Source organism: Giraffa tippelskirchi, chromosome 11 (assembly GCF_054371585.1).
Source record: "Giraffa tippelskirchi isolate mGirTip1 chromosome 11, T2T-mGirTip1v1.2.pri, whole genome shotgun sequence".
NCBI lineage: Eukaryota > Metazoa > Chordata > Mammalia > Artiodactyla > Giraffidae > Giraffa > Giraffa tippelskirchi.
Genome location: NC_137285.1, coordinates 92,236,754 through 92,260,312, shown reverse-complemented (window position 1 = coordinate 92,260,312; position 23,559 = coordinate 92,236,754). Strand labels below are relative to the sequence as shown.

At 42.5% G+C, this 23,559-nt stretch overlaps 1 protein-coding gene across 3 annotated transcripts in view; it reads left to right on the top strand.

Annotated features, from left to right (window-relative positions):
* Positions 1–23,559, top strand: part of C11H11orf97 (chromosome 11 C11orf97 homolog) — a 31,287-nt gene that overhangs the window by 2,743 nt on the left and 4,985 nt on the right. The window contains exons 2-3 of one of the 3 annotated variants that reach the window (XR_014069174.1): positions 3,174–4,479; positions 4,945–5,542. Coding sequence is in view for 1 of the 3 variants with exons in the window: in XM_081543215.1 (XP_081399341.1) it covers positions 3,174–3,278; positions 15,636–15,761 (231 nt within the window). In the remaining 2 variants the exon portion in view is untranslated. Of the gene's footprint in view, positions 1–3,173; positions 4,557–4,944; positions 5,543–15,635; positions 15,762–23,559 lie in introns of those variants that run through there. The other 2 variants (XR_014069173.1, XM_081543215.1) reach the window with 2 other exon arrangements.

Genomic DNA, 23,559 nt, shown 5'->3' with positions numbered 1-23,559 from the left:
ATGCCATCCAACCATCTCATTCTCTGTTGTCCCCTTCTCCTCCTGCCTTCAATCTTTCCCAGCACCAAGGTCTTTTCCAAAGAATCAGCTGGTCACATCAGGTGGTCGAAGTATTGGAGCTTCAGCTTTAGCATCAGTCCTTTCAATGAACATTCAGGGTTTATTTCCTTTAGGATTGACTGGTTTGATCTCCTTGCTGTCCAAAAGACTCTCAAAAGTTTTCTCCCGCACCAAGGTTTGAAAGGATCAATTTCTTTTAATTTTTATGACTAGTTTTAAGACTTTTGAAACTTACCTTCTCATCCATAAGTGAAAGTCACTCAGTCGTACCCAAACCTTTGCGACTGCATGGACTATAGTCCATGGAATTCTCTAGGCCAGGATACTGGAGTGGGTAGCCTTTCCCAATCCAGGGATTGAACCAGGTCGTCTGCATTGCAGGCAGATTCTTTACCAGCTGAGCCATAAGGGAAGCCCCTCTCCCATAAAGTAGGAATAATTTTACCTTCCCATAGGCTGATTGTCAAGAAGAAAGATAATATACATAAGATGCCTAGGGCATGGTAGCATTCACTAAATCGTAGCAATTGTTATTAGCCAGCTTGTTTGCTTCCTTCCTTTCTTTGTCTTTCTTTTTGTCTTTCTTAGAGCAAGGAACATTTGCCCATACTAGCTCTTTATGGGTTTCCCAGGTGGCACAGTGGTAAAGAATCCACCTGCCAATGCAGGAAACACAGGTTCAATCCCTAGTCCAGGAAGATCCTGTGGTAGGAAATGGCAACCCACTCCAGTATTCTTACCTGGAAAATCCCATGGACAGAGGAGCCTGGCAGGCTACAGCGCATGGGGTCCCAAATAGTTGGACATGACTTAGTGGGCACGCGTGTGAGCGCACGCGCGTGCACACACACACACACAGCTCTTCACAAGTCTGTTGGTTTTCATAGTTCCTCAAAACCTTTGATGATTTCTTCTGTGAATTCTTATGAGAGAAGGCCTGAAATTTGTCAAGAGACTTGAAATTACAGCATGTGATCTCTTCCTTTCCACTGAGTGATTATAGGCTTTTCCTCTTAGCCAAATTTCTTAAATCCTTTTCTGCCTGCAGATCATGATTTAACTGAATATTAAAAACCAGAGTTTCACCACATTCATCTCTCATTCATATGACTGAATTTGGGGGGAAACAAGACCAGACCCAGAGAGATTCTCACTCGACCTTGTTTATGTCTGAGGGTGTGTTTGGGTCTCACAACCAAGAATGACCCAGACCCACGAGAAGCAGTGGGTCTCTTGCCCCATTTGGGCCAGTCTGCACATAAGTCAAATTTGTTTGCTTGTGTTCTTTATCAGTTAGTCTGGAAAAGACGACACCTGCCATATCTTTGCATTGGTCGTTGAGATTCTCCATGGCTCTTTGGATTGAGCTTTCAAGCACTAGGACTAGACCTACTGGCTGCCTGACGCTCACAGGGCTGTGTGGGCAGACACACATGTGGAGAAATCTGCACTCCACCTAACTGAACAATGCTTTAGTTCCACTTGAACACACACGTGTTGAGCATCTGTTGTTTTTTTAAATTTGTATTTATTTATTTTTGGCTATGCTGGGTCTTCGTAGCTTCACGCGGGCACTCTCCAGTTGTGGCAAGCGGGGGCTACTCTCTAGTATGCTGGCTTCTCACTGCCGTGGCTTCCCTTGTGGAGGAGCCCAGGCTCTGGGGAGCACAGGCTTCAGTCGATGTGGTTCCCAGGCTCTAGGCTCAGCAGTCACAGTGCACAGGCTTAGCTGCCCGGAGGTATGTGAGATCTAGTTCCCTGACCAGGGATCGAACCCCATGTCCTCCGCATTGGCAGGTGGGTTCTTAAACACTGGACCAGCAGGGAAATCCTGTTGAGCATCTATTATTATGTCACACTCTGTTCTAGGACTCTGGTGAGCTGAACAGACAACACCTCTGCTCTCATGGTATATAGCCTGGCAAGGGAGACATACGGTACTAATAGTTACGCAAATCAAATTGTATATAAAGTAAATGAGGCTGCTACGCAAATAAAATTGTATATAAAGTAAATGAGGCTGCATACACATTGCAATAAATTAAATGAAAGAAAAGAGGAGAATACTATGAGAAAAAGTAACCAGGGACATTGTGGAGCCAAGGAAAATTTCCTTAAAGAACTGACATCTCAGCCTAGACCTGACGTTCAGGTAGAAGTTACCCAGGCAAAAATAATTATGAGAAAGGCAGTTGGGGCAGAGAAAATAGAATGTACAAAAGAGACAATGTGTGAGGATGGACAGAAAGGCCATGTGACCAGAGCTCAGAGAGCAAGAGAGAGAAGGGCTGACAGGAGAGTCTGGAGAGACAGATGGGCTCAGATGACTCCCTGGGCTGAGCAGAAGAAACGTAGCTAAAGGGCTTAGAAAAAATAGTCCATCCTCAACTATAGCAGTGAAGTCTTGTGGGGCCAGGTTTGGAGGACAGGAAAAGGTCATATGTCCATTAGTGACACTCCACTACAATTCAGGTTTATTCTTTAAAAAAGGTGATGAAATACCGCTAGACTGTTCTATATCATGTGTCTGGATTGTAGGCTCTATGCATGAAAGTGAAAGTTGCTCAGTCGTGTCTGACTCTTTGCCACCCCATGGACTATACAGTCTGTGGAATTCTCCAGGCCAGAATACTGGAGTGGGTTGCCTTTCCCTTCTCCAGGGGATCTTCCCAACCCAGGGATAGAACCCAGGTCTCCCGCATTGCAGGTGGATTCTTTACCAGCTGAGCCACCATAAATCTTTGTTACTCACTGCTGTGTCCTATGCCCCAAATGCCTGGCACAGAGTATGTCTTTAATAAGAATTTATTGAATAAATGAAAGTTTTCTTCAAGCTAATGAAGAAAACTTCATATATTACTTCATAATACTTAAAAGAAGTTATCTGAAACTTAACCACAAAATGTAAAGTTCTCCCCCTCCCCGCCCCCCACAAAGCTAAAAGTTACACTGGAAGGGATCTTTCCAAAATAGAGTCTGCAGGATGCTGCTGCTGCTGCTGCTATTTGTATGGAAATATTTGTCTCTTTAAAAAATAGTTATTTATGTAAATAATGGCTAGAAGGTTGGGCAGAATTTATGATAAGTAACCAATTTTGTTAATGTCTTTACAGGGAAGAAGTTTTTATATTGTGAACCACATAAGAGAATTAAGGAAGTACTTGAAGAAGAACTTTATATTAAAAGAGATGAATGCCACATTAAACATCCACCTACAGGTAATCTCAGTGATAAAGTATATTTGCAAAATGGATATAAAATTCCCAGTTTGATGGCAGTGATTATTTTATTTACTGCAAGACCATGACTATTAAAAGAAAAACAGGCCCCTGGGAAGTTCTTGGCTAATTTTATAATTATTTTGCCTTTGTCCAAATGAACTGTTGTGTTTAGAAAAAAAACTGAGCCTAGGTATCAGTATCTACATTGCTGTCCCATATTTTTGGTGGATTTATTTCTACTTAATGATAAGTAGAATTTTTTCCAAGTGTCTGAAAAGCACAGTAACATCGTCAATCTTTATCAACATAAGTAGTACCAATAACAGCAGTTCTCAAAGTTTAGACTGCATCAGAATTATCTAGGAATTGCCTGTTAAAAGCAAATAGCTGAGCCCCATCTCTAGAGTAACTGGTTCAGAAAGTCTGGGGTGGGGGCCCAAGAATTTGCATTTCTACCAAGTCACCAGTTGATGATGCTGGTCCAGGGACTCCAGTTTGCAAATCACTGACCCAGAAAAATCTAAGTCATTTAAATAGGTCAATTCATCCCAGGATTTTATCTCACATACACATAGTATATGGGTTACATGGTCTGGGCATTGATAGCTCACACTGATGGTTCATTTGAAAAAAGATATGCTCTAAAGAGGCCGTCCCTGGGAGCTCAGCAATAAAGAATCTGCCTACCCATGCAGGAGATGCGGGTTCGATCCCTGGGTCAGGAAGATTCCCTGGAGGAGGGCATAGCAACCCACTACAGTATTCTTAACCTGGAGGCTTGTCAGGATACATTTAACAGGAGGCTTCCTGTGTGCTGTTTTCAGTCTTGCATGAATTCTATGTTCCTTAACAGCACCTGAATACAGGTGCCAGAGAGCTGGCAAGCCAGCTTTCAGGGATAATAGAAATTCATGTATCTCATTCGTATGGAAATTCCATAAGGTGAACAGCAGCCATTTACAACTCTCTTCCCTTCTGTTATGTAAAGTAACTTTTACAACCCCCTCTACTGAGAATGATTCTAGCCTCTGGCTTTCTGGATGACTTGTTAGATTTTTGATCCCTGTCTCTGCTAAAAAGGGCTATCTTGTAAGAGAGTATATATATGCCCACAATATGTTAAATAAACACCTTTGTTCCATCAGAGCACTGGTCCCCGTGTCTCTCTCTCCCTCTCTCTTTCTCTCTCTCTTTCTCTGTCCCCTTCAGGCTGCTCAGCCTCTTTTCTTCCTTCTTTCACTTTCTTATCAGTCGACTCTGTACCCCCAAGTTCCAGTCCATTAAAGGACCACAACAGAGAATCCCATGGACAGAGGAGCCTGGCCGGCTAGGGTCGCACAGAATTGGATATGACTAAAGCAACTGAGCACACATACACGCATGCTCTAAAGAATCCCTTATAGATATTATTTTGAAACTGCTGGAGCTCCTTATTTTTTATAGTTCCTTCTCAGTAATTATTAGGTGCATATTTCATGTTTTTATTGAAACCCTCTTGGATACTAGCAGTTGCTTGAAGATATAAAAGAAATGTAAGACATGAATTGTGTACTTAGAGAACTTGACATTTTCTGAGGAGAATTGTTGAACAACAGGCTGTGCTATGCTAAGTTGCTTCAGTCATGTCCAACTCTTTGCAACCCTATGGACTGCAGCCCACCAGGCTCCTCTGTCCATGGAATTCTCCAGGCAAGAATACTGGAGTGGGTAGCCACTTCCTCCTCCAGGGGATCTTCCCAACCCAGGAATCGAACATATGTCTCAGATCTCCTGCACTGGCAGGCGGGTTCTTTACCACTAGTGCCACCTGGGAAGCCCAGGCCAGTGGGACCCAAATTAGAGCAGAGGCTGCAGGCCCAGAGGTACATCTTTTCAGATTCTGTGACATAGTTTCATACTTTATGGGGTTTTTTCCTATTTCTTCACTCCTTATTCTATCCCATTGATCTATTTATTGATCTTAATACCAATGCCACATTGATACTACAGCTTTAAATAGTGTCTTCTTTTTCCTTTAAGAATTTTTCCCCCCACTTTACGTTTTAAAACCAGCACAGAAACACCTTTTAAGGTCTTCTTGTATCACCCATTCTTATGGAAAGGGAGGCCAAAGGAATGGCTGATTTTGTTCATACAGTGTCTTGAAGGAAAGTTTAAAGTCTTAGAGATTGAACTCTACGGATGGATGCAGAATGACCAACTAAATTGTTTCTCTGAAACTCAATCTACATATACTGTTTCCCTGGTGATTAAAAAAAAAATATTTAAGTCTATGCTATTGTATTTGGGTCCCCTTCATTGTTTCCAGAGGTTACATAAAAGCTAATTTATACACTATTTGGGTGGTGTGTTGATTCTTAATGGATAAATTTATTTATGTCAGTCTGAATAATTAGGAAAAATCATTCGGTTTATAAAAATTCATTTTTCTAGGCAATCTTCTCAAATATTGAAAGTGAAAGTGGCTCAGTCGTGTCCAACTCTTTGCGACCACATGGACTATACAGTCCATGGAATTCTCCAGGCCAGAATACCAGAGTGGGTAGCCTTTTCTTTCTCCAGGGGATCTTCCCAATCTAGGTATTGACCCCAGGTCTCCCACATTGCAGGGAGACTCTTCATCAGCTGAGCCACAAAGGAAGCTCAAGAATGCTGGAATGGGTAGCTTATCCCTTCTCCAGAGGATCTTCCCGACCCAGGAATCCAACTGGGGTCTCCTGCCTTGCAGGTGGATTCTTTACCAACTGAGCTATCAGGGAAGACCTCTCAAATATTTTTCATATAAAATGAAGACAGCAGGAGGTGCTGCATTTTTTATAGCATCCACCAGAGGTCGCACAGAGGTGCTAGTTTAGCCTAGAAAAAAATCTTTCAAAGCTGAGAGTTGCTTCTGTAAGGTTCAGTTTTAAAGGGCTCTAATGATGAAAAACGGAAGCCTACTATATTTTTCTTTTTCGTTTCTTCTCCTTTTCACGGCCAGAAGCCTTGTGTTGACCAGAACAGGAAACTAGGACATAGGGAGAGTTCCACACTCTTCCAGCTGAGCCCCGAGAGCTAAGGCTGGCGGCTTGCATTAGCTACTGTGAACTGGAAGAAGGTTTACAGTGACAAACTCTTTTAAATATCAGAAGGAAGATACGGCCTCTCTTGCTGGAGGACACACCTTGCCACACACACCCAGAACTCTGCATAAAACTCTTCGGGACTTGTAGGGGCTGAGTGTAGTCTTCCCAGGTAGTGCAGTAGTGAATCTGCCTGTGAGTGCAGGAAACGCAGGAGTCAGGGGTTCCATCATGGGTTGAGAAGATCCCCTAGAGGAAGGCATGGCAACCCACTCCAGGGTTCTTGCCTGGGAAATCTCATGGAAAGAGGAGCCTGGAGGGCTACAGTCCATGGGGTTGCAAAAGAGTCAGACGCAATAGCAACTGAGTACGCACACGTATGACTTATGAGCAGCCATTCCTAGATGTTAGAAGTAAGTACACTTGACCCACTGTTTCTACTTTTTCACTTATCATTTGCTGTCGCCCATCCCAATTAGGCCTTTGCTTCCACGCGTGCAAGGAACTTGTTCTTTTCCAGATTGTGAGTGACCTTTGTCGTTAAGGTCAAATGTAGTGATCTTCAAGGTCAAGTCCAATCCACAAACTCAACTTCATAGCATATGACATAACCATTTACTCCTTCCCCTGAAAACACTGTCTCAGCTCAGCCTCCAGGTCACCATGCTCCAGGCTCCTGGTCTCAGTTGTACCACCCTTTCTCTATCCTCCTTGCTGACTCTGCTTCCTCTATGCTCTAAAATGTGAAAGCCCAGTCACAGACGTTTTCTGTATCCATACTCCCTCCCTGCAGATCACGCTTGGCCCCCTTGTGCTGACAAGTCCAGAATTTATGTCTCTAGCCTCTGACTTTCCCTTCCTAATTCCCAGAAGCGTACTTGGCTTGGATATCTAAAGGCCTCTCACACTTGGCATGACCAGAACAGAACAGAATGAAAATCTTTAAAGATTTTTTAATATGGGCCATTTTAAGTCTTTGTTGAATCTTTCATAACAGTGTTTTTGTTCTATGTTTTGGGTTTTTGGCCACGAGGCGTGCAGGATCTTTGTTCCCTTGTGGTAGTGGTTTTGTCACTAAGTCGTGTCCGACTTTTGCAACCCCATGGACTGTAGCCTGCCAGGCGCCTCTGTCCATGGGATTCTCCAGGCAAGAATACTGGAGTGGGTTGCCATTCCCTTCTCCAGGGGATCTTCCCAACCCAGGGATTGAACCCAGGTCTCCTGTATTGCAGGCAGATTCTTTACCGACTTAGCTATTAGTGATGAGGGAAGCCTAAGTTCCCTGACCAAGGATCAAACCTGCGCCCTCTGCATTAGAGGGTGAAATCTTAACCACTGGACCACCAGGGACGTCCCTAAGTCCCAGCTTTTAAAATCCCATTCTTCAGTGGGTCTTCCCTATCTCAAGAAATGGTACCACCATTCACTCAGTTGATTAGGCCTAGAAGGCAAATCCTCTCTCCATGGTTAGTCCATCAGTGAATCCTGTGAAATCTACATTTGAAAGATATTTGAAATTTCCCCACCTTTCCCAAAACATCTACTTCTGCCTCATTGACTAAGCTAAAGCCTTTGACTGTGTGGATCACAGCAAACTGTGGAAAATTCTTAAAGAGATGGGAATACCAGACCACCTAACCTGCCTCCTAAGACATCTGTATACAGGTCAAGAAACAACAGGTAGAACCGGACATGGAACAATGGACTGGTTCCAAATTGGAAAAGGAGAATGTCAAGGCTGTATATTGTCACCCTGCTTATTTAACTTATATGCAGAGTACATCATGAGAAATGCTGGGCTGGAAGAAACACAAGCTGGAATCAAGATTGCCGGGAGAAATATCAATAACCTCAGATATGCAGATGGCATCACCCTTATGGCAGAAAGTGAAGAGAAACTAAAGAGCCTCATGATAAAAGTGAAAGAGGAGAGTGAAAAAGTTGGCTTAAAACTCAACATTCAAAAAACAGAGATCATGGCACATGGTCCCATCACTTCATGGCAGATAGATAGGGAAACAGTGGAAACAGTGAGAGACTTATTTTCATGGGCTCCAAAACCACTGCAGATGGTGGCTGCAGCCATGAAATTCAAAGACACTTGCTCCTTGGAAGAAAAGCTATGACCAACCAAGACAGCATATTGCCAACAAAGGTCAGTCTATTCAAAGGTATGGTTTTCCAGTAGTCATGTATGTATGTGAGAGTTGGACCATAAAGAAGGCCGAGTGCTGAAGAACTGATGCTTTTGAACTGTAGTGCTAGAGAAGAATCTTGAGAGTCACTTGGAGTGCAAGGAAATCAAAGCAATCAATCCTAAAGGAAATCGGTCCTGAATATTCATTGGAAGGACTGATGCTGAAGCTGAAACCCCAGTACTTTGGCCACCTGATGTGAAGAACTGACTCATTGGCAAAGACCCTGATGCTGGGAAAGATTGAGGGCAGGAAGAGAAGGGGACGACAGAGGATGAGATGGTTGGATGGCATCACCGACTCAATGGACATGAGTTTGAACAAGCTTCAGGAGATGGTGATGGACAGGGAAGCCTGGTGTGCTGCAGTCCATGGGGTCACAAAGAGTTGGACACGACTGAGCGACTGAACAACAACAGCCACCCTGCCCAAACCCCAGTCACCTCTTGCAGGCTCAGCAGTAGCCCCCAATGACAGTTCCTACTCTTTCCCCTGCAGACTATTCTCTTCTTAGAAACCAGAGGCATCTCTGACCAACATAAATCTTTGCCCATCACCTACATGCTTAAAAAAAAAAAAAAAGAAAAGTTGGCTTAAAGCTCAACGTTCAGAAAACTAAGATCATGGCATCTGGTCCCATCACTCCATGGGAAATAGATGGGGAAACAGTGGAAACAGTGTCAGACTTTATTTTTTGGGGCTCCAGAATCACTGCTGATGGTGATTGCAGCCATGAAATTAAAAGACTCTTACTCCTTGGAAGGAAGGTTATGGCCAACCTAGATAGCATATTTAAAAGCAGAGACATTACTTTGCCAACAAAAGTCCGTCTAGTCAAGGCTATGGTTTTTCCAGTAGTCGTGTATGGATGTGAGAGTTGGACGGTGAAGAAAGCTGAGCGCCGAAGAATTGATGCTTTTGAGCTGTGGTGTTGGAGAAGACTCTTGAGAGTCCCTTTGACTGCAAGGAGATCCAATCAATCCATCCTAAAGGAGATCAGTCCTGGGTGTTCATTGGAAGGTCTGATGTTGAAGCTAAAACTCCAATACTTTGGCCACCTCATGCGAAGGATTGACTCATTGGAAAAGACCCTAATGCTGGGTAGGATTGGGGGCGGGAGGAGAAGGGGACGACAGAGGATGAGATGGTTGGGTGGCATCACTGACTCGATGGACATGGGTTTGGGTGGACTCCGGGAGTTGGTGATGGACAGGGAGGCCTGGTGTGCTGCAATTCATGGGGTCGCAAAGAGTCGGACACGACTGAGCGACTGAACTGAACTGACTGACATGCTTAAAGCTCTCCAATGGCTTCTTATTTTTCTTAGGCTAAATTTCAAGTTTGTCCCGTGGCCCACTCACCTCTCTGAACTTGTCTCCCGTACCTTCTCACTCCACTTTAGGCACACAGGCTTTCCTGAAGTTCTGGAATATGCCAAACCTATTCTTAACTTACACTTTACCCAGCCCATCAAATGTCTTCCTCCCTCTCTGAATGAAGTTTCACCTTCTCAGAGGTGACCTCTCCACCAGGTCAAAATAGAAACTACCCCTCAACTTTCTACTTCCTCCTAATACTTTGTTCTTTTTTTCTATCACTACTTGCAAGTATACATTTACTTGGATACTTGCTTATTTACTGTGTCTCTCACTGGAACATAAGCTGCCTGAGGACAGGAGTTTGATTTGCTTCCCATAAATCCTCATAAAAGCCAAATGATATCAGTATTACGAGGGCTTCCCAGGTGGCTCAGACGGTAAAGATCCCGCCTGCAATGCATGAGACCCAGATTCAATCCGTGAGTCAGGAAAATCCTCTGCAAAAGGGAATGGCTACCCACTTCAGTATTCTTGCCTGCAGAATTCTGTGGACAGAGGAGCCTGGAAGGCTACAGTCCATGGGGTCACAAAGAGTCAGGCACAACTGAGTGACTAACACTTAACACTATAGACATTATGATCCCTGTTTTATGGATGAGCAAACACATTTTGAGACATTTTTAATTCTCCAAGATTATGCACTAAGTAAGCGGCAAAACTGGATTCTAAATTCAGGACTGATTGCAAACCCCACTGACTTTCTACTTACTACAGTATCTCTGGTTACGTGTTATGGCTAAATTCAGTGGGTACTACTCTGTTTTTGGCTGACTTGAGACTTCTGCAGCATTTGACGTAGCTGATGGCTCTCTCTTAAACCTTGTTCCTTCTTCACATTCCTTGATATCAAAATATCATCATTCTCCTCTTCTCTGGATATTCCAGCTCATCCTCCTTTAAGACCTTTTGGTAACTCAGTCCATCTTCAAATATTGATATTTATGAAGGTATTACCCATAGCCTTCTAATCTTGTTCTATTAGCCCTCCCTAGATCATTTCAGCCAGTCCTATTGTTTCTACTACTATCTCACTATTATGCCTCTGAAATCTGTGTCTCCAGGCCAATTTGCCTGCTGGATGTCCCATTAAGTACTCAGGATCAACCTGTCTAAAACAAAACTCTCACCTCGTCCCCACTGGCTTCTTCCCATATATCACCCATCCCAGTGAATCTCATGGTCTAACATCCAAGTCCAACTCCAGAGAACTATCCTCCATACCCACTCCAGATCACTGTGTCCCACATCTAATTAGGATGTCAGGGGTATCTTAGTCTGGCCCAGGATACCAAATTGCTGACCCACATGCCAGGTTCAGCTTGCAAACATACAGACAGATCACTCAGCATTGTATTTTTTAAATATATGAACCAACTGTCAACTTTTTAAGAATCAGGAACATTTACATACAAATCTAGATGTCTATATTATCTTGGGTGAAGAAGGAGGGAGGAGAAAGAAAGATGTGACAACAGTGTCAATGTTCACACCTGGCAGCAGTGGCTAGAGGTGGGTTACGCTGCCCCCTCCCGGGATTGCCCACTCCACTGTTAATCACTGTACATCAACTTCCCCAATCAAGTGCAGCAAATCACAAGTTATGTTTACACATCTACTGCACACTTTCTCTTCTAGTGGTTACTGGTGTTGTTCAGTCACTAAGTTGTGTCTGACTCTTTGTGACCCCATGGACTGACACAAGCCAGGCTTCCCTGTCCTTCACTATCTTCCAAAGTTTGCTCAAACTCAGGTCCATCGAGTCAGTGATGCCATCCAACCATCTCATCCTCTGTCATCCACTTCTCCTCCTGCCTTCAATCTTTCCCAGCATCAAAGTCTTTTCCAATGAGTCAGTTCTTCACATCAGGTGGCCAAAGAATTGGAGCTTCAGCTTAAGCATCAGTCCTTCCAATGAATATTCGGGGTTGATTTCCTTTAGGATGGACTGGTTTGATCTCCTTGCTGTCCGAGGGACCCTCAAGAGTCTTCTCCAGCACTACAGTTCAAAAGCATCAATTCTTCAGCACTCAGCCTTCCTTATATGGTCCAAGTCTCAGATCTGTACATGACTACTGGAAAAACCATAGCTTTGACTATACAGACCTTTGTCAGCAAAGTGATGTCTCTGTATTTTAATATGCTGTCTAGGTTTGTCATAGCTTTTCTTCCATGGAGCAAGTGGTAGAAATAAGAAAAAAGCATTTCTGTGGTATCCATGCCTCCAATAAAAGTAGAATAAGAAAAAACTGGGAGAGCCAATTATTTCTTACCTCTAGCCTGCTCTACTTACTTATATTATTTGGCTTAGCAACTAAACCGCTGACCACCACCATGTAACTTTCTGGATAAGTAAGAATTTAGCTAACATCATAATTCCTGTATTTTTAGTGGTTCCCTGAAGTTTTTCCCCTCCTTCCAATTTTTTTTTTAAAAGAAGAGGTAGGTTTATGAGGCATGCATTATGGGACTATTGCATTCATTTTGCCATTTATTTTAAAACTACATCTACATTTCAAAAAATTCTGTAAGAGGACCACAAAGAAGTAAATTAATGTACTAATTTAAAGTTTTTAAATTGCTAGGGTTTTATGTATTTTTCTGGCTAAAACTGGTGGTTTTCTGGTGGTCATGAAAAATTTGATTAGTGAAGCTTACTAACTTTCTCTTACACAGCATTTTATTTCCCAATTAATTTTGGGAGTGTGCTACCAGACACATTCATTTGTTTCTATATGTGCCTGAATGCATGCAAACTTAACTTTGAGTCTGGTTTATTATGTTTAGTATAAATTTAAGAAATGTAAAATGTTACCCAGCAATTGCGGATATTTTTGCTATTTGTTAACTCATTCAACAAAAATGTTTTTGTACCTACAATATACAAGGAACTTACTAGACACCAAAAGCATGTTAAAATAATTTCCAAAAAAAAAGGATAATTACAGAGCTTAGAAGTCACCAATATAAGTTTAAATAACTTAAGATTTTCTTCCTCTGACCACGTTTACACAAAGGAAGCATAGACAATATGTTTCTAAGCTGGCTTTTCAAGCTCTGATGTTCATTATTCACAGTCTGGAGACAGCTGAAGGAAACAAAAATATTTTTAAAGGGCAGCCTTCTCTGTCAGACCAGGTCAGATCCCATCGGCCAAAATTTTCAGCATAAAGAGTTTGTTCTGTAACTTTAAAATTCAGGACAAAAACACACCTAAAAAGATTCCTGAGTAGAAGAGGGTTGGAGGCAAGAAAAGAGGAGAAAGAAAAGAATCTCTATAATATTCCTACCTTCCAGAAAGGACTTACTTCTTTTCTCTTGGCTTCTGTCTTGTGCCTGCTTCTCTTTTCAGGTTCAGCTGCCAACACTGAGGTCTCTCCGGCCGCTCCCCACCTCCCCCCCTTGTCTTCCTTTCTCCGCCTGGAAAGCACTTGCCCAGAGCTGAGAGGCTGAAGTCCCCTTTAAAGATGCTGCTGCTTCAAAGGGTATTCATACTTCTTGCTGGTCCTCTTTTCCTCCAGTAGAATATATCACTTTCCATAACATTTTCATCCAAAAATATCCTATCTGCTCAAAATCATGCTATTTATTCCAGCAGCTTCTGTCCCCAAGTACAATAAGTGCTTGTGCCTAACAATATTTTGCTTTAAGAGCTTTTTTTCACCCAGGCATTTTGGGCATATGCATTCGTGTTTCAGGTATTTTCTCTGTTAGGGCTTCCCTGTTGGCTCAGCAGTAAAGCATCCTCCTGCCAATGCAGGAGACTCGAGTTTGATCCCTGGGTCAGGAAGATCTCTTGGAGAAGAAAATGGCAACCCACTCCAGTATTCTTGCCTGGGAAATCCCAAGGACAGAGGAGCCTGGCGGGCTAAAGTCCATGGGTCACAAAAAGCTGGACGTGACTTAGGGAGTAAATAACAACGACAGCAACAAAATTCTCTCTATTCAGCTGTGTTGCATGTGAAAGAGCCAGCTAAATTAGATTGGTACAGTCCTTCTATATAATCTGAGATGAATTTTCTACAGAGTTTTGTCCCAGGATCTTTTTTTTTTTTTCATATTTATTTATTTGGCTGCACTGGGTCTTCGTTGCTGCATATGAACTCTTAGTTGTGGCATGCGGGATCTAGTTCCCTGACCGGAGATCAAACTCGGCCAACTGCATTGGGAGCACAGAGTCTTAGCCACGCAACCACCAGGGAAGTCCCTGCCTCTGGATTTTTAACTGTTTTCTCTTTACCAGACCTTCCCACAATATGGAATAAACCTAAACCTATTTCCCTGGTCTCGCATAGGGGGTCACAGAGAGTATGAATACATGTTTGTGGACTCCTGCATCTGAGAGTTTATTATCCTTTTCTATGTCTAGACGGGGCAGAAAAGGAAACCAGCTTGATCCGTAAGAGAAGATTTGGGTTAGATGTAAGAAACAGCTTGAATTTTGTAAGGTCTTGGCAGAAGGAGTTTGTGGCGGCTTCCTTGAAGGTCTTTAGAAAGGAGAGACTAACCTTGACAGATAGCTTCAGCCACTCCATTCAGGAGCAGAGAAGGAGAAGCAAGGGCTGACATGCAGCCGGGTGAGTCAGTTCAGTGACTGTGCCTCTGGAAACAGTCTCAGTCCATGCTTGGACAGGAAAATCATTGTCTCTGTTAAAAAAAAAAAAAAGCTACTATTTATTGGGTACAAAGCACTTATGTCCATTTCATCCAAATACTATAACAATCCTTCAAGGTAGATATTATTGTCATCCCATGAGGGAATTGACACACAGTGGATTAAATCACTTGCCCAAAGTCATAAAACTGGTAGGTGGTAGAGAAGGAACTGAAACCCAGATCTCCTCGGAAACCAAAGGCTTGCCCCTAGTCATTACATGGTATAAACTCCTTTCAGGGGGGGTCATGTCAGTGTGTTCACCATGGGCAATATTACATCTATGGAGAATACTGAGTATTAACATTTGTAGCTTCAGAAATAGGAAAACCAACTTATGGCACTTACCTGAATTCACTTCTTTATTTAACTTGGGTCACAGTTTTCTACACAGTAAATTCTCACTAAATGCTTGTTAACTGACTCCCCAAACCTGAACATGTGATTTTAAGATACAGAGAAAAGCCCAGTACAAATGATTACTAAACCAACACTTATTGGCTTATCAGGATTTAAGACTATAATTTGCCTTGTGCAGTGAGTAGACATCACGTTACAAATATTTTGCAGTGATGTTTTCCAGTGAGTTTACTGTTTCTTTCAAGGGGGAAATTAACCAGCATCTAGTTTAAAAGCTTGTAGGATCTATTGGAGAAGTTAATCTGGTAACTTTGGGTTATGTTATCTTTGGAAATATTTGTGCTTCTAGAAGTAAATCAGAATCAGGTAAGACTAACCAATGAAGTCCACATATTACCTATTATGTATTCCTAATTTCTCTCTGTTTTGCTGTTTGTTTCTTTATTGACTTTTCATCTCTTTCTTTAGGGGAAGTTAAATTAATACCACTGTAAATGTTTAACTGCATAGGAAATAATTGAACAAGTGAACTGGAATTACAGCTTAAACAAATGCTAAAGTTTTGGGGTAGTGTAACTAAGTCAAATAAGCCTCCGCCTAAATCTGAGAAAAATAATCACCAAGTAAATAGTTTAAAAACACTAAACTAAACTGCTAAAAACAGTAGAAACTAATAACCATTATCTTATTTTTGAAAATATTGACAGTGGTCCTGGAAGGGATTTGGAGCATTAAAAGGAACCTCCCTGTGGGAGGCTTGAAGCCAGGACTGCCGAGCAGGAACAGTTTACTGCCACAAGCCAAGTACTATTCGAGGCATGGAGGCCTGAGAAGTAAGATCCCTTCATTTCATGAAGATACTCTTCATCTCCCCCTGCTCCCTGGTGGCTCAGATGGTAAAGAATCTGTCTGCAGTGCGGGAGATCTGTGTTCGATCCCTGGGTTGGGAAGATCCCCTGGAGGAGGGCATGGCAACCCACTCCAGTATTCTTGCCTGGAGAATTCCATGGACAGAGAAGCCTGGCAGGCTACAGTCCATGGGATCACAAAGAGTTGGACAGGACTGAGCGACTAACACTTCTTTCTTTCACACCTGATTTCCAAGCCCAGTGTGGAGGGTGCTATTGCTATGCTGTGCTAAGTCACTTCAGTTACATCCAACTCTTTGCGACCCCATGGACTGTAGTCCACCAGGCTCCTCTGTCCAAAGGGTTCTCCAGGCAAGAATACTGGAGTGGATTGCCATTCCCTCCTCCAGGGGGTTTTCCCGACCTAGGGATCAAACCTGCATCTGACGACTCCTGTATTGGCAGGCAGGTTCTTTACCACTAGTGCTGAACAGTTTATAAACCAGTGATGTACTTTATTTATAGTTCTCCATCAAAATCCAATCTTCTTTTGATTTGCTTCTCTCAGGTTACTTGTAGTTTAGCAGCTCAATTCATTGCCTCATTGTGGAACTTGAACAGTTATAGTTCAGGTAACCAATTTACCCCATGGATGCAATAGAAGTTCACACTCTTGAGTTACACCCCTGACTCTTTTTATCCATGGCACACTTTGCAGCCCACAGCCTCAGTGGGTAGGAATCTTGCACTGTTCTTTCCTTGTAGATGGATGATCTGTGTTTACTAGTGGCAATGAGGAAAGAGAGATGAGGAAATTCAGGAAGAATAAGGAAACTGCTTTGCTCAGTTCCATGAGTTTCACCCTATTTTAGGTAGGAGGCCAACAGGCTGGCCCCAGTACACTGTTCCTCACAGACAGTATGTTTGGGGAAGAAAGTATTACTCATTCCTTACTCTCCCTGCCAGCGTCTGCCAGCAATATTTGTGGCAGGATGTAGAGAAGGCAGGGATTCTCAGATGGGGGCATAAGCAGTGTCCAGATAGTGGAGGGACATGCAGTTAGGTCCTGAAAACAGCTCTACGTTGAGAGGGAACCCTGGGCCGAGAAGAGAGAAGTGGGTAAGTGCCAAGCTTGGGTACTCTTTACCTAAATATGAATCATACTGGCAAGTGCTATGGAGCGCTTTGTATTCTAGACCCGTTTTATGTAATTATCTATTAAATCTTCACAACAATCACATGAAGCAGGTACAGTTAATTTCACAGATGAGGAAACTGAGGCCTAGAAAGCTTTAAATAATTTACCCAAGTCAGTCAGCTAGCGAGAAGTGTCTAGACGCCACCGGCTATGTGAGCCAGCAGTGCATAGGAGCTGGGCTGTCCGGTGAGCCTGGAGGCAGGTGAGGGCTCAGCCCAAGTGCCACAAAAGAAAGGGCTCCCAGGGAGGTGGCCTCTGGAATATGGATTCAGTAGGAGGAAAATACAGCCACTAAAGACTGACACATAAGGTGAAAGAATAAACAAAAACTTGTTACCTAAGGGATTCATGTAGCAAAAAGGAACCAGTAATGGAGACCTGGGTTTAATAATAATAACATAATCGTAACCACCATTTACCGTGTGCCAGGCATGGCAGTCGGAGAAGGCAATGGCACTCCACTCCAGTACTCTTGCCAGGAAAATCCCATGGACGAAGGAGCCTGGTGGGCTGCAGTCCATGGGGTCGCTTCGAGTCGAACATGACTGAACGACTTCACTTTCACTTTTCACTTTCATGCATTGGAGAAGGAAATGGCAACCCACTCCAGTGTTCTTGCCTGGAGAATCCCAGGGACGGGGGAGCCTGGTGGGCTGTCATCTATGGGGTTGCACAGAGTCGGAGACGACTGAAGCGACTTAGCAGCAGCAGCAGCAGGCATGGCAGTGGGTGTTTTATAGTTATGTAATCTGCAGAGTCACACAAGATGAGGGTTTTAGTCTCCATATTCCAGGTGAGAAAACTGAGGCTTGGAGACTTTTGCATCACCCAACTTCCTATGTCTAAAGGGCAGTGAGGCCAGAACTACAAGCCCGTGTCTATCTAACTTTCAACACTAGGCTTCAGCCTCTGTGAAACCATGGCAGAGAAATTTACACATCGGACAACAAGGGCAGAATAGTCGTGGTTAAACAGGCTCAAATGCCAGGGCCATAGGAATGCAGGGTTAGGAACCTGGGAGGCAACTGAATGCAAAATCCACAAAGATGTGAGTGTTGTAAAGTAATGGTTGTTCAACCCAAGTCTGGGACACTTGCCCAGTGCAGACTGTTTATTTCAACTTTCCACCCAGTCAGTCAGGTCCCAACTCTAGAGGGTAAGTCCAACATTCCAATAAAACTCACAAAGCCATTTATTTTAAAGGTGATTTTCTAAAGGTCATATTATAAGACTGGTTTGAAGAACAAGTTACCTTCAGCTTAAGACACAGAAGTACAGCAGATTCCCTGACTTATCAATTAAGGGCATATAATAAAAAACATATGTCTGATTTTGACTATAATTACAATACTTTCACCCATACAGTTTAGGAGAAACTTGTTCACAGCTCCCACTCATTGATACTCATCCACACTACCTTCCTAGCGGCCCTCAGCCATCTGTCTCCAGCCCACTGTCAAGCTCTTCCAGAGACCATGTTACAGTAACTGTTATTGTTGAATGTTTAACTTCAACTCTGTAAGTTACCAGCTGCATTTTGCCATCTAAAATACTACTATCTGCCATTTAAAATTAGAATCCTTTTTAGTTCTACAATCAATTGTACTTCTAAAACACTTAGGTTAGACAAGAATACTCAACCCAGAAAGACTCCTGTTCAGATTTGATGGAGAAATCAAAAGCTCTCCAGACAAGCAAAAGTTAAGAGAATTCAGCACCACCAAACCAGCTTTACAACAAATGCTAAAGGAACTTTTCTAGGCAGGAAACACAAGAGAAGAAGACCTAAAAGAAATAAACCAAAAGCAATTTATAGCAATAGGATCATACATATCGAAAATTACCTTAAACGTAAATGGATTAGATGCACCAACCAAAAGTCATAGACTGGCTCAGTGGATGAAAATGTGTGCATGTATGCGCTTCCACCTACAACATCACTCTACTTAACTCCCCAGATGGTACATAATTATGTTAAATTGTTAGGTTAATCATGTTTCCATTATGGCTTGCAATTGTAATTATCTTTTATTTTTTTGTCTGGCTATTGATTGATTGTGAAAACTGATAAACATCTTTTACTACTGTGATTATGTAACTACTATTCATTTTAATACCATTGTATCATGATTGGTCAACAGAAAATAATAGAACTCTATATCACTAAAACTACCATTTAATTAAAAAACCTATAATCACTTTTTAAAATCCAAAAGCACATTAGAATTATCTTGGAATTTTTTGAAAAATACAAATGCCCAGGTATTGGTTTTTTCTCCAAAACTGCAGATATGATTCTAATGAGCAGCCATGTTTTAAAACAACTGGACTCTATGATCTTTTACTTTTATCTAGTTTGTTTTACTCTTTATATTTCATATTCAGTGCTTTCATTTAGTTTATGTTTTCCAATCTGTCTCTTTTTTTGGTGTTGTTCTTTCTCAAGCCTTTATCAAATGTAGTCGAAAAGCTTTTGTATACATATTTATATAAATGTAACTTCCCGGGTAGCTCAAACAGTAAGGAATCTGTCTGTAATGTGGAAGACCTGGGTTTGATCCCTGGGTTGGGAAGACCCCCTGGAGGAGGGCATGGCAACCCACTTCAGTATCCTTCCTTGGAGAATCCCATGGACAGAGGAGCCTGGTGAGCTACAGTCCATGGGGTCTCAAAGAGTTGGACACAACTGAGCAACTTACACACACACATATATATAAATAAAATGTATAATATAATATACATTTTTTAAAAGATATAAACTTTTATATGCTTAAAATAACTCAAGAAGGACATAAGAAACTGGTTACAGAAGTTGTCTCTAGGGAGGGGAAAGACACTAGAGGAGAGACCTAAAAACTGAAGCATAATATACATACAAATAAGTTCACATATTGTAGGTGTACAGCTCAGTTTTCACAAACTGAGCACATCTGAGTAACCAGCACTTAGAACAGGAATCAGAATCGTATCAGCATTCCAAAAGCAAAAAGGGTAACCCTCTATCTTTTGTTTTTGGCTGTGCTGGGTCTTCATTGAGTGTGGGCTTTCTCTAGCTGCAGAGAGTAGGAGCCACTCTCCTGTTGCAATGCTCGGGCCTCTCATTGCAGTGGCCCCCCTGTTGCAGAGCATGGTTTCCAGGGCTCACGGCTTCAGTAGTTGCGGCTCTCAGGCTCAGTAGTTGCGGCTCACAGGCTTCAGTAGTTGCGGCTCTCAGGCTCAGTGGTTGCGGCTCACAGGCTTCAGTAGTTGCGGCTCTCAGGCTCAGTGGTTGCGGCTCTCAGGCTCAGTGGTTGCGGCTCTCTGGCTCAGTGGTTGTGCCTGACAGGCTTCAGTGGTTGCGGCTGTCAGGCTCAGTGGTTCCAGCTTTCGGGCTCAGTAGTTGTGGCTCATAGGCTTCAGTAGTTGCGGCTCTTGGGCTCAGTGGTTGCGGCTCTCGGGCTCAGTGGTTGCAGCTCTCGGGCTCAGTAGTTGCGGCTCTCGGGCTCAGTGGTTGCAGCTCTCAGGCTCAGTAGTTGTGGCTCTCAGGCTCAGTGGTTGCAGCTCTCGGGCTCAGTGGTTGCGGCTCTCAGGCTCAGTAGTTGCGGCTCACAGGCTTCAGTAGTTGCGGCTCTCAGGCTCAGTAGTTGCAGCTCTCAGGCTCAGTGGTTGCAGCTCTCGGGCTCAGTGGTTGCAGCTCTCGGGCTCAGTAGTTGTGGCTCACAGGCTTCAGTAGTTGTGGCTCTCAGGCTCAGTGGTTGCAGCTCTCCGGCTCAGTGGTTGTGGCTCTCAGGCTCAGTAGTTGCGGCCCATAGGCTTAGTTGCTTCGCGGCAACTAAGGGATCAGGGATCCCTTCCTGGACCAGGGATCAAACCCATGTTTCCTGCATTGGCAGGTGGATTCTTCACCACTGAGCCACTGGGAAACCCTCTTCTGTTGTTTATAATCTGTTTTTTTTTTTTGGCCATGAGGCCTGTGGGACAGTTTGAGGTTTTAATGATGTGTCTTGGTGCAGATCTCTTTGGTACATCTTATTTTGGACTCAGTTTTTCCTGGACGTGGTTGTCTGGTTCCTTTGCCAGATTAGAGAAGCTTTCAGCCATTATCTCTTCATCTTCAAGTAGGTTTTCTGTCCGTTTCTCTTTCTTGTTCTGGGACCTCTTTTATGTGAATGTTCCTCCCCTTGATGTTCTCTCAGTGGTTCATTTCCTATCCTCACTTTGTCTTCTTTTCTTTCATAATTGAGATTTTACTGGTTGTTTTGAGGATCAGGACACAGACATTTCAATTTGTACACAATTCTTAATATATATAGCAAAAAGTCTAAAAAATCATGTAGTTGTGATATTTTTCTGAACACTTATACCAGTGACTTTCCAGCTGAAAATGTGGAGGCAAATTTAAATATCTTCAAATGTTGATGTGCTGTTATATCATAAGTCCTACTAATTCACAATTTGATATTATACACAATACTTACTCAAGTTTTTCAAGTTTTCGATGAGTTCACAGCACATTAACAAAGCTTCTAGGAAAATTGGACTACCATGACCAAAGAAAGATGGTACAGAGTGCACAAAATTCTGACCAGGATAGCCAAGATCAAGGAGTGGCTTGTTTTAGGAAACAATTCTATCCAAAATCAACATGGGAAGAGAAGTAAAGTGTTCAGTGAGATTTCCCTGGTGGTCCAGGAGTTAAGATTCTACGCTCCCAACGCAGGGGGCATGGGCTCGATCCCTGCTCGGGGATCTAAGGTCCTGCATGCTATGTGGCTTAGCCAAAAAAAAAAGTGTTCAAGACATTAAATGCACAACGGACCCCAAATTGTCATTTGGTATTCTTTGTATCATAGGATATAAAAGCTATTCCATCTATGGAATATTAAGCTGACACCTAACACAGTCAAAATTTCCCATATTCAATATCCCACTATTTCTGATTGTACCAAAAAAAAAAAAAGAAGCAAAACAACCAGCAAGTTGTTTACAACAGCGATGTGGATGGGCCTAGAGACTGTCATACTGAGTAATGTCAGATAGAGTAAGACAAATATCATATGATATCACTTCCATGTGGAATCTTTAAAAATGGTACAAATAAACTTATTTACAAAACAGAAATAGAGTCACAGATGTAGAAAACAAACTTACGGTTACCGGGGGGAGGGCAGGAACATATTGGGGTTGATAAAGACACATACTATATATAAAATAGATGACTGATAAGGACCTACTGTATAGTACAGGGAACTCTCCTCAATACTCTGTAATGGCCTATATAGGAAAAGAATCTAAAAAAGAGTGGATATATGTATATGTATAACTGATTCACTTTGCTATACACGTGAAACTAACACAACAGTGTAAATCAACTATACTCCAGTGTAAAAAAAAAAAGCACTTACACTTTAAAAATGAATGAAGTAGGATTCCCTCTTTATTAAAAATACTACTAAAACTACTAAAAAAAACTTGCATTTACAAACTAATTAATAAAAATATTCATCTGGATTGAACGAGAAGGTAGACAGGGACCACCGATAGGACCCGGAGTGTGATATTAACCACACACAGCTTCTTTCTTTCCTGTTTCCTCAGAGTCTGGGCTCTTCTCGTTTTCACCTTCTCCATTTTATGCAGGTAAACCTCCAACCAGAGGTTTGGTCACTTCTGCCTATTTGCACTTTTCTGTCTGAAGATTTATCCTTTCCCGCTGCCTTTTGGGGCTTTGTTTCCACTTTTGCAGGAGCAGGTTTAGATGACAACCTCCCGGCTCTCCTCTTGGGGTCCTCCTTTGCTGTTCTCTATGCAGAGCTGCCCTTCTTCTGGGGCATGCTGGTGGGGGGAGGGTGCACGCTGGGGGTGCTGAGAGAAATCCAGAAGCCGGGCTGCCTGTCCACTCCTGCTCCTCCTGCTGCCAGAGTAGCTGGGACCCCTCATGAGCCCTCTGCTTATTTCTTTTGTTTTATTCTCTTTCCTTTTTGCTATTCTGATTGAGTGACTTCTACTATCCTTGTCTTCCAGATCACTGCTGTTTTTTAATTTTTATTTTTGCATTCTCTGATCTGCTGGTTTCTACTAGTGTATTTTTTACTTCAGTTAATGAATTCAAAATTGTGAACACTTTCTTTTTTTATATCTTCTAGCCCTTTGGTGAAAGAAGCTTACAATTCTTTTAGCCTTTTGTTGATTCTCTACCTGAATTCATCCAGTTTTCTACCAAGTCTGATAAGCATCTTATGATTGTTACTTTGAATTCTTTACCTGATAAACTTTATCTCCTCTTCCTTTAGTTCTTTTTTTTTTCCCCTGATGTTTTATCTTGCTCTTCCCTCTGAAAGATATTCTGTAGTTTTTTCATTTTGCCTAATTCTGTTTCTAACCGGACATGGAAAAACAGACTGGTTCCAAATTGGGAAAGGAGTACGTCAAGGCTGTATATTGTCACCCTGCTTATTTAACTTATATGCAGAGTACATCATGAGAAACGCTGGGCTGGAAGAAACACAAGCTGGAATCAAGACTATCTGGAGAAACATCAATAACCTCAGATATGCAGATGACACCACCCTTATGGCAGAAGGAAGAACTAAAGAGCCTCTTGAT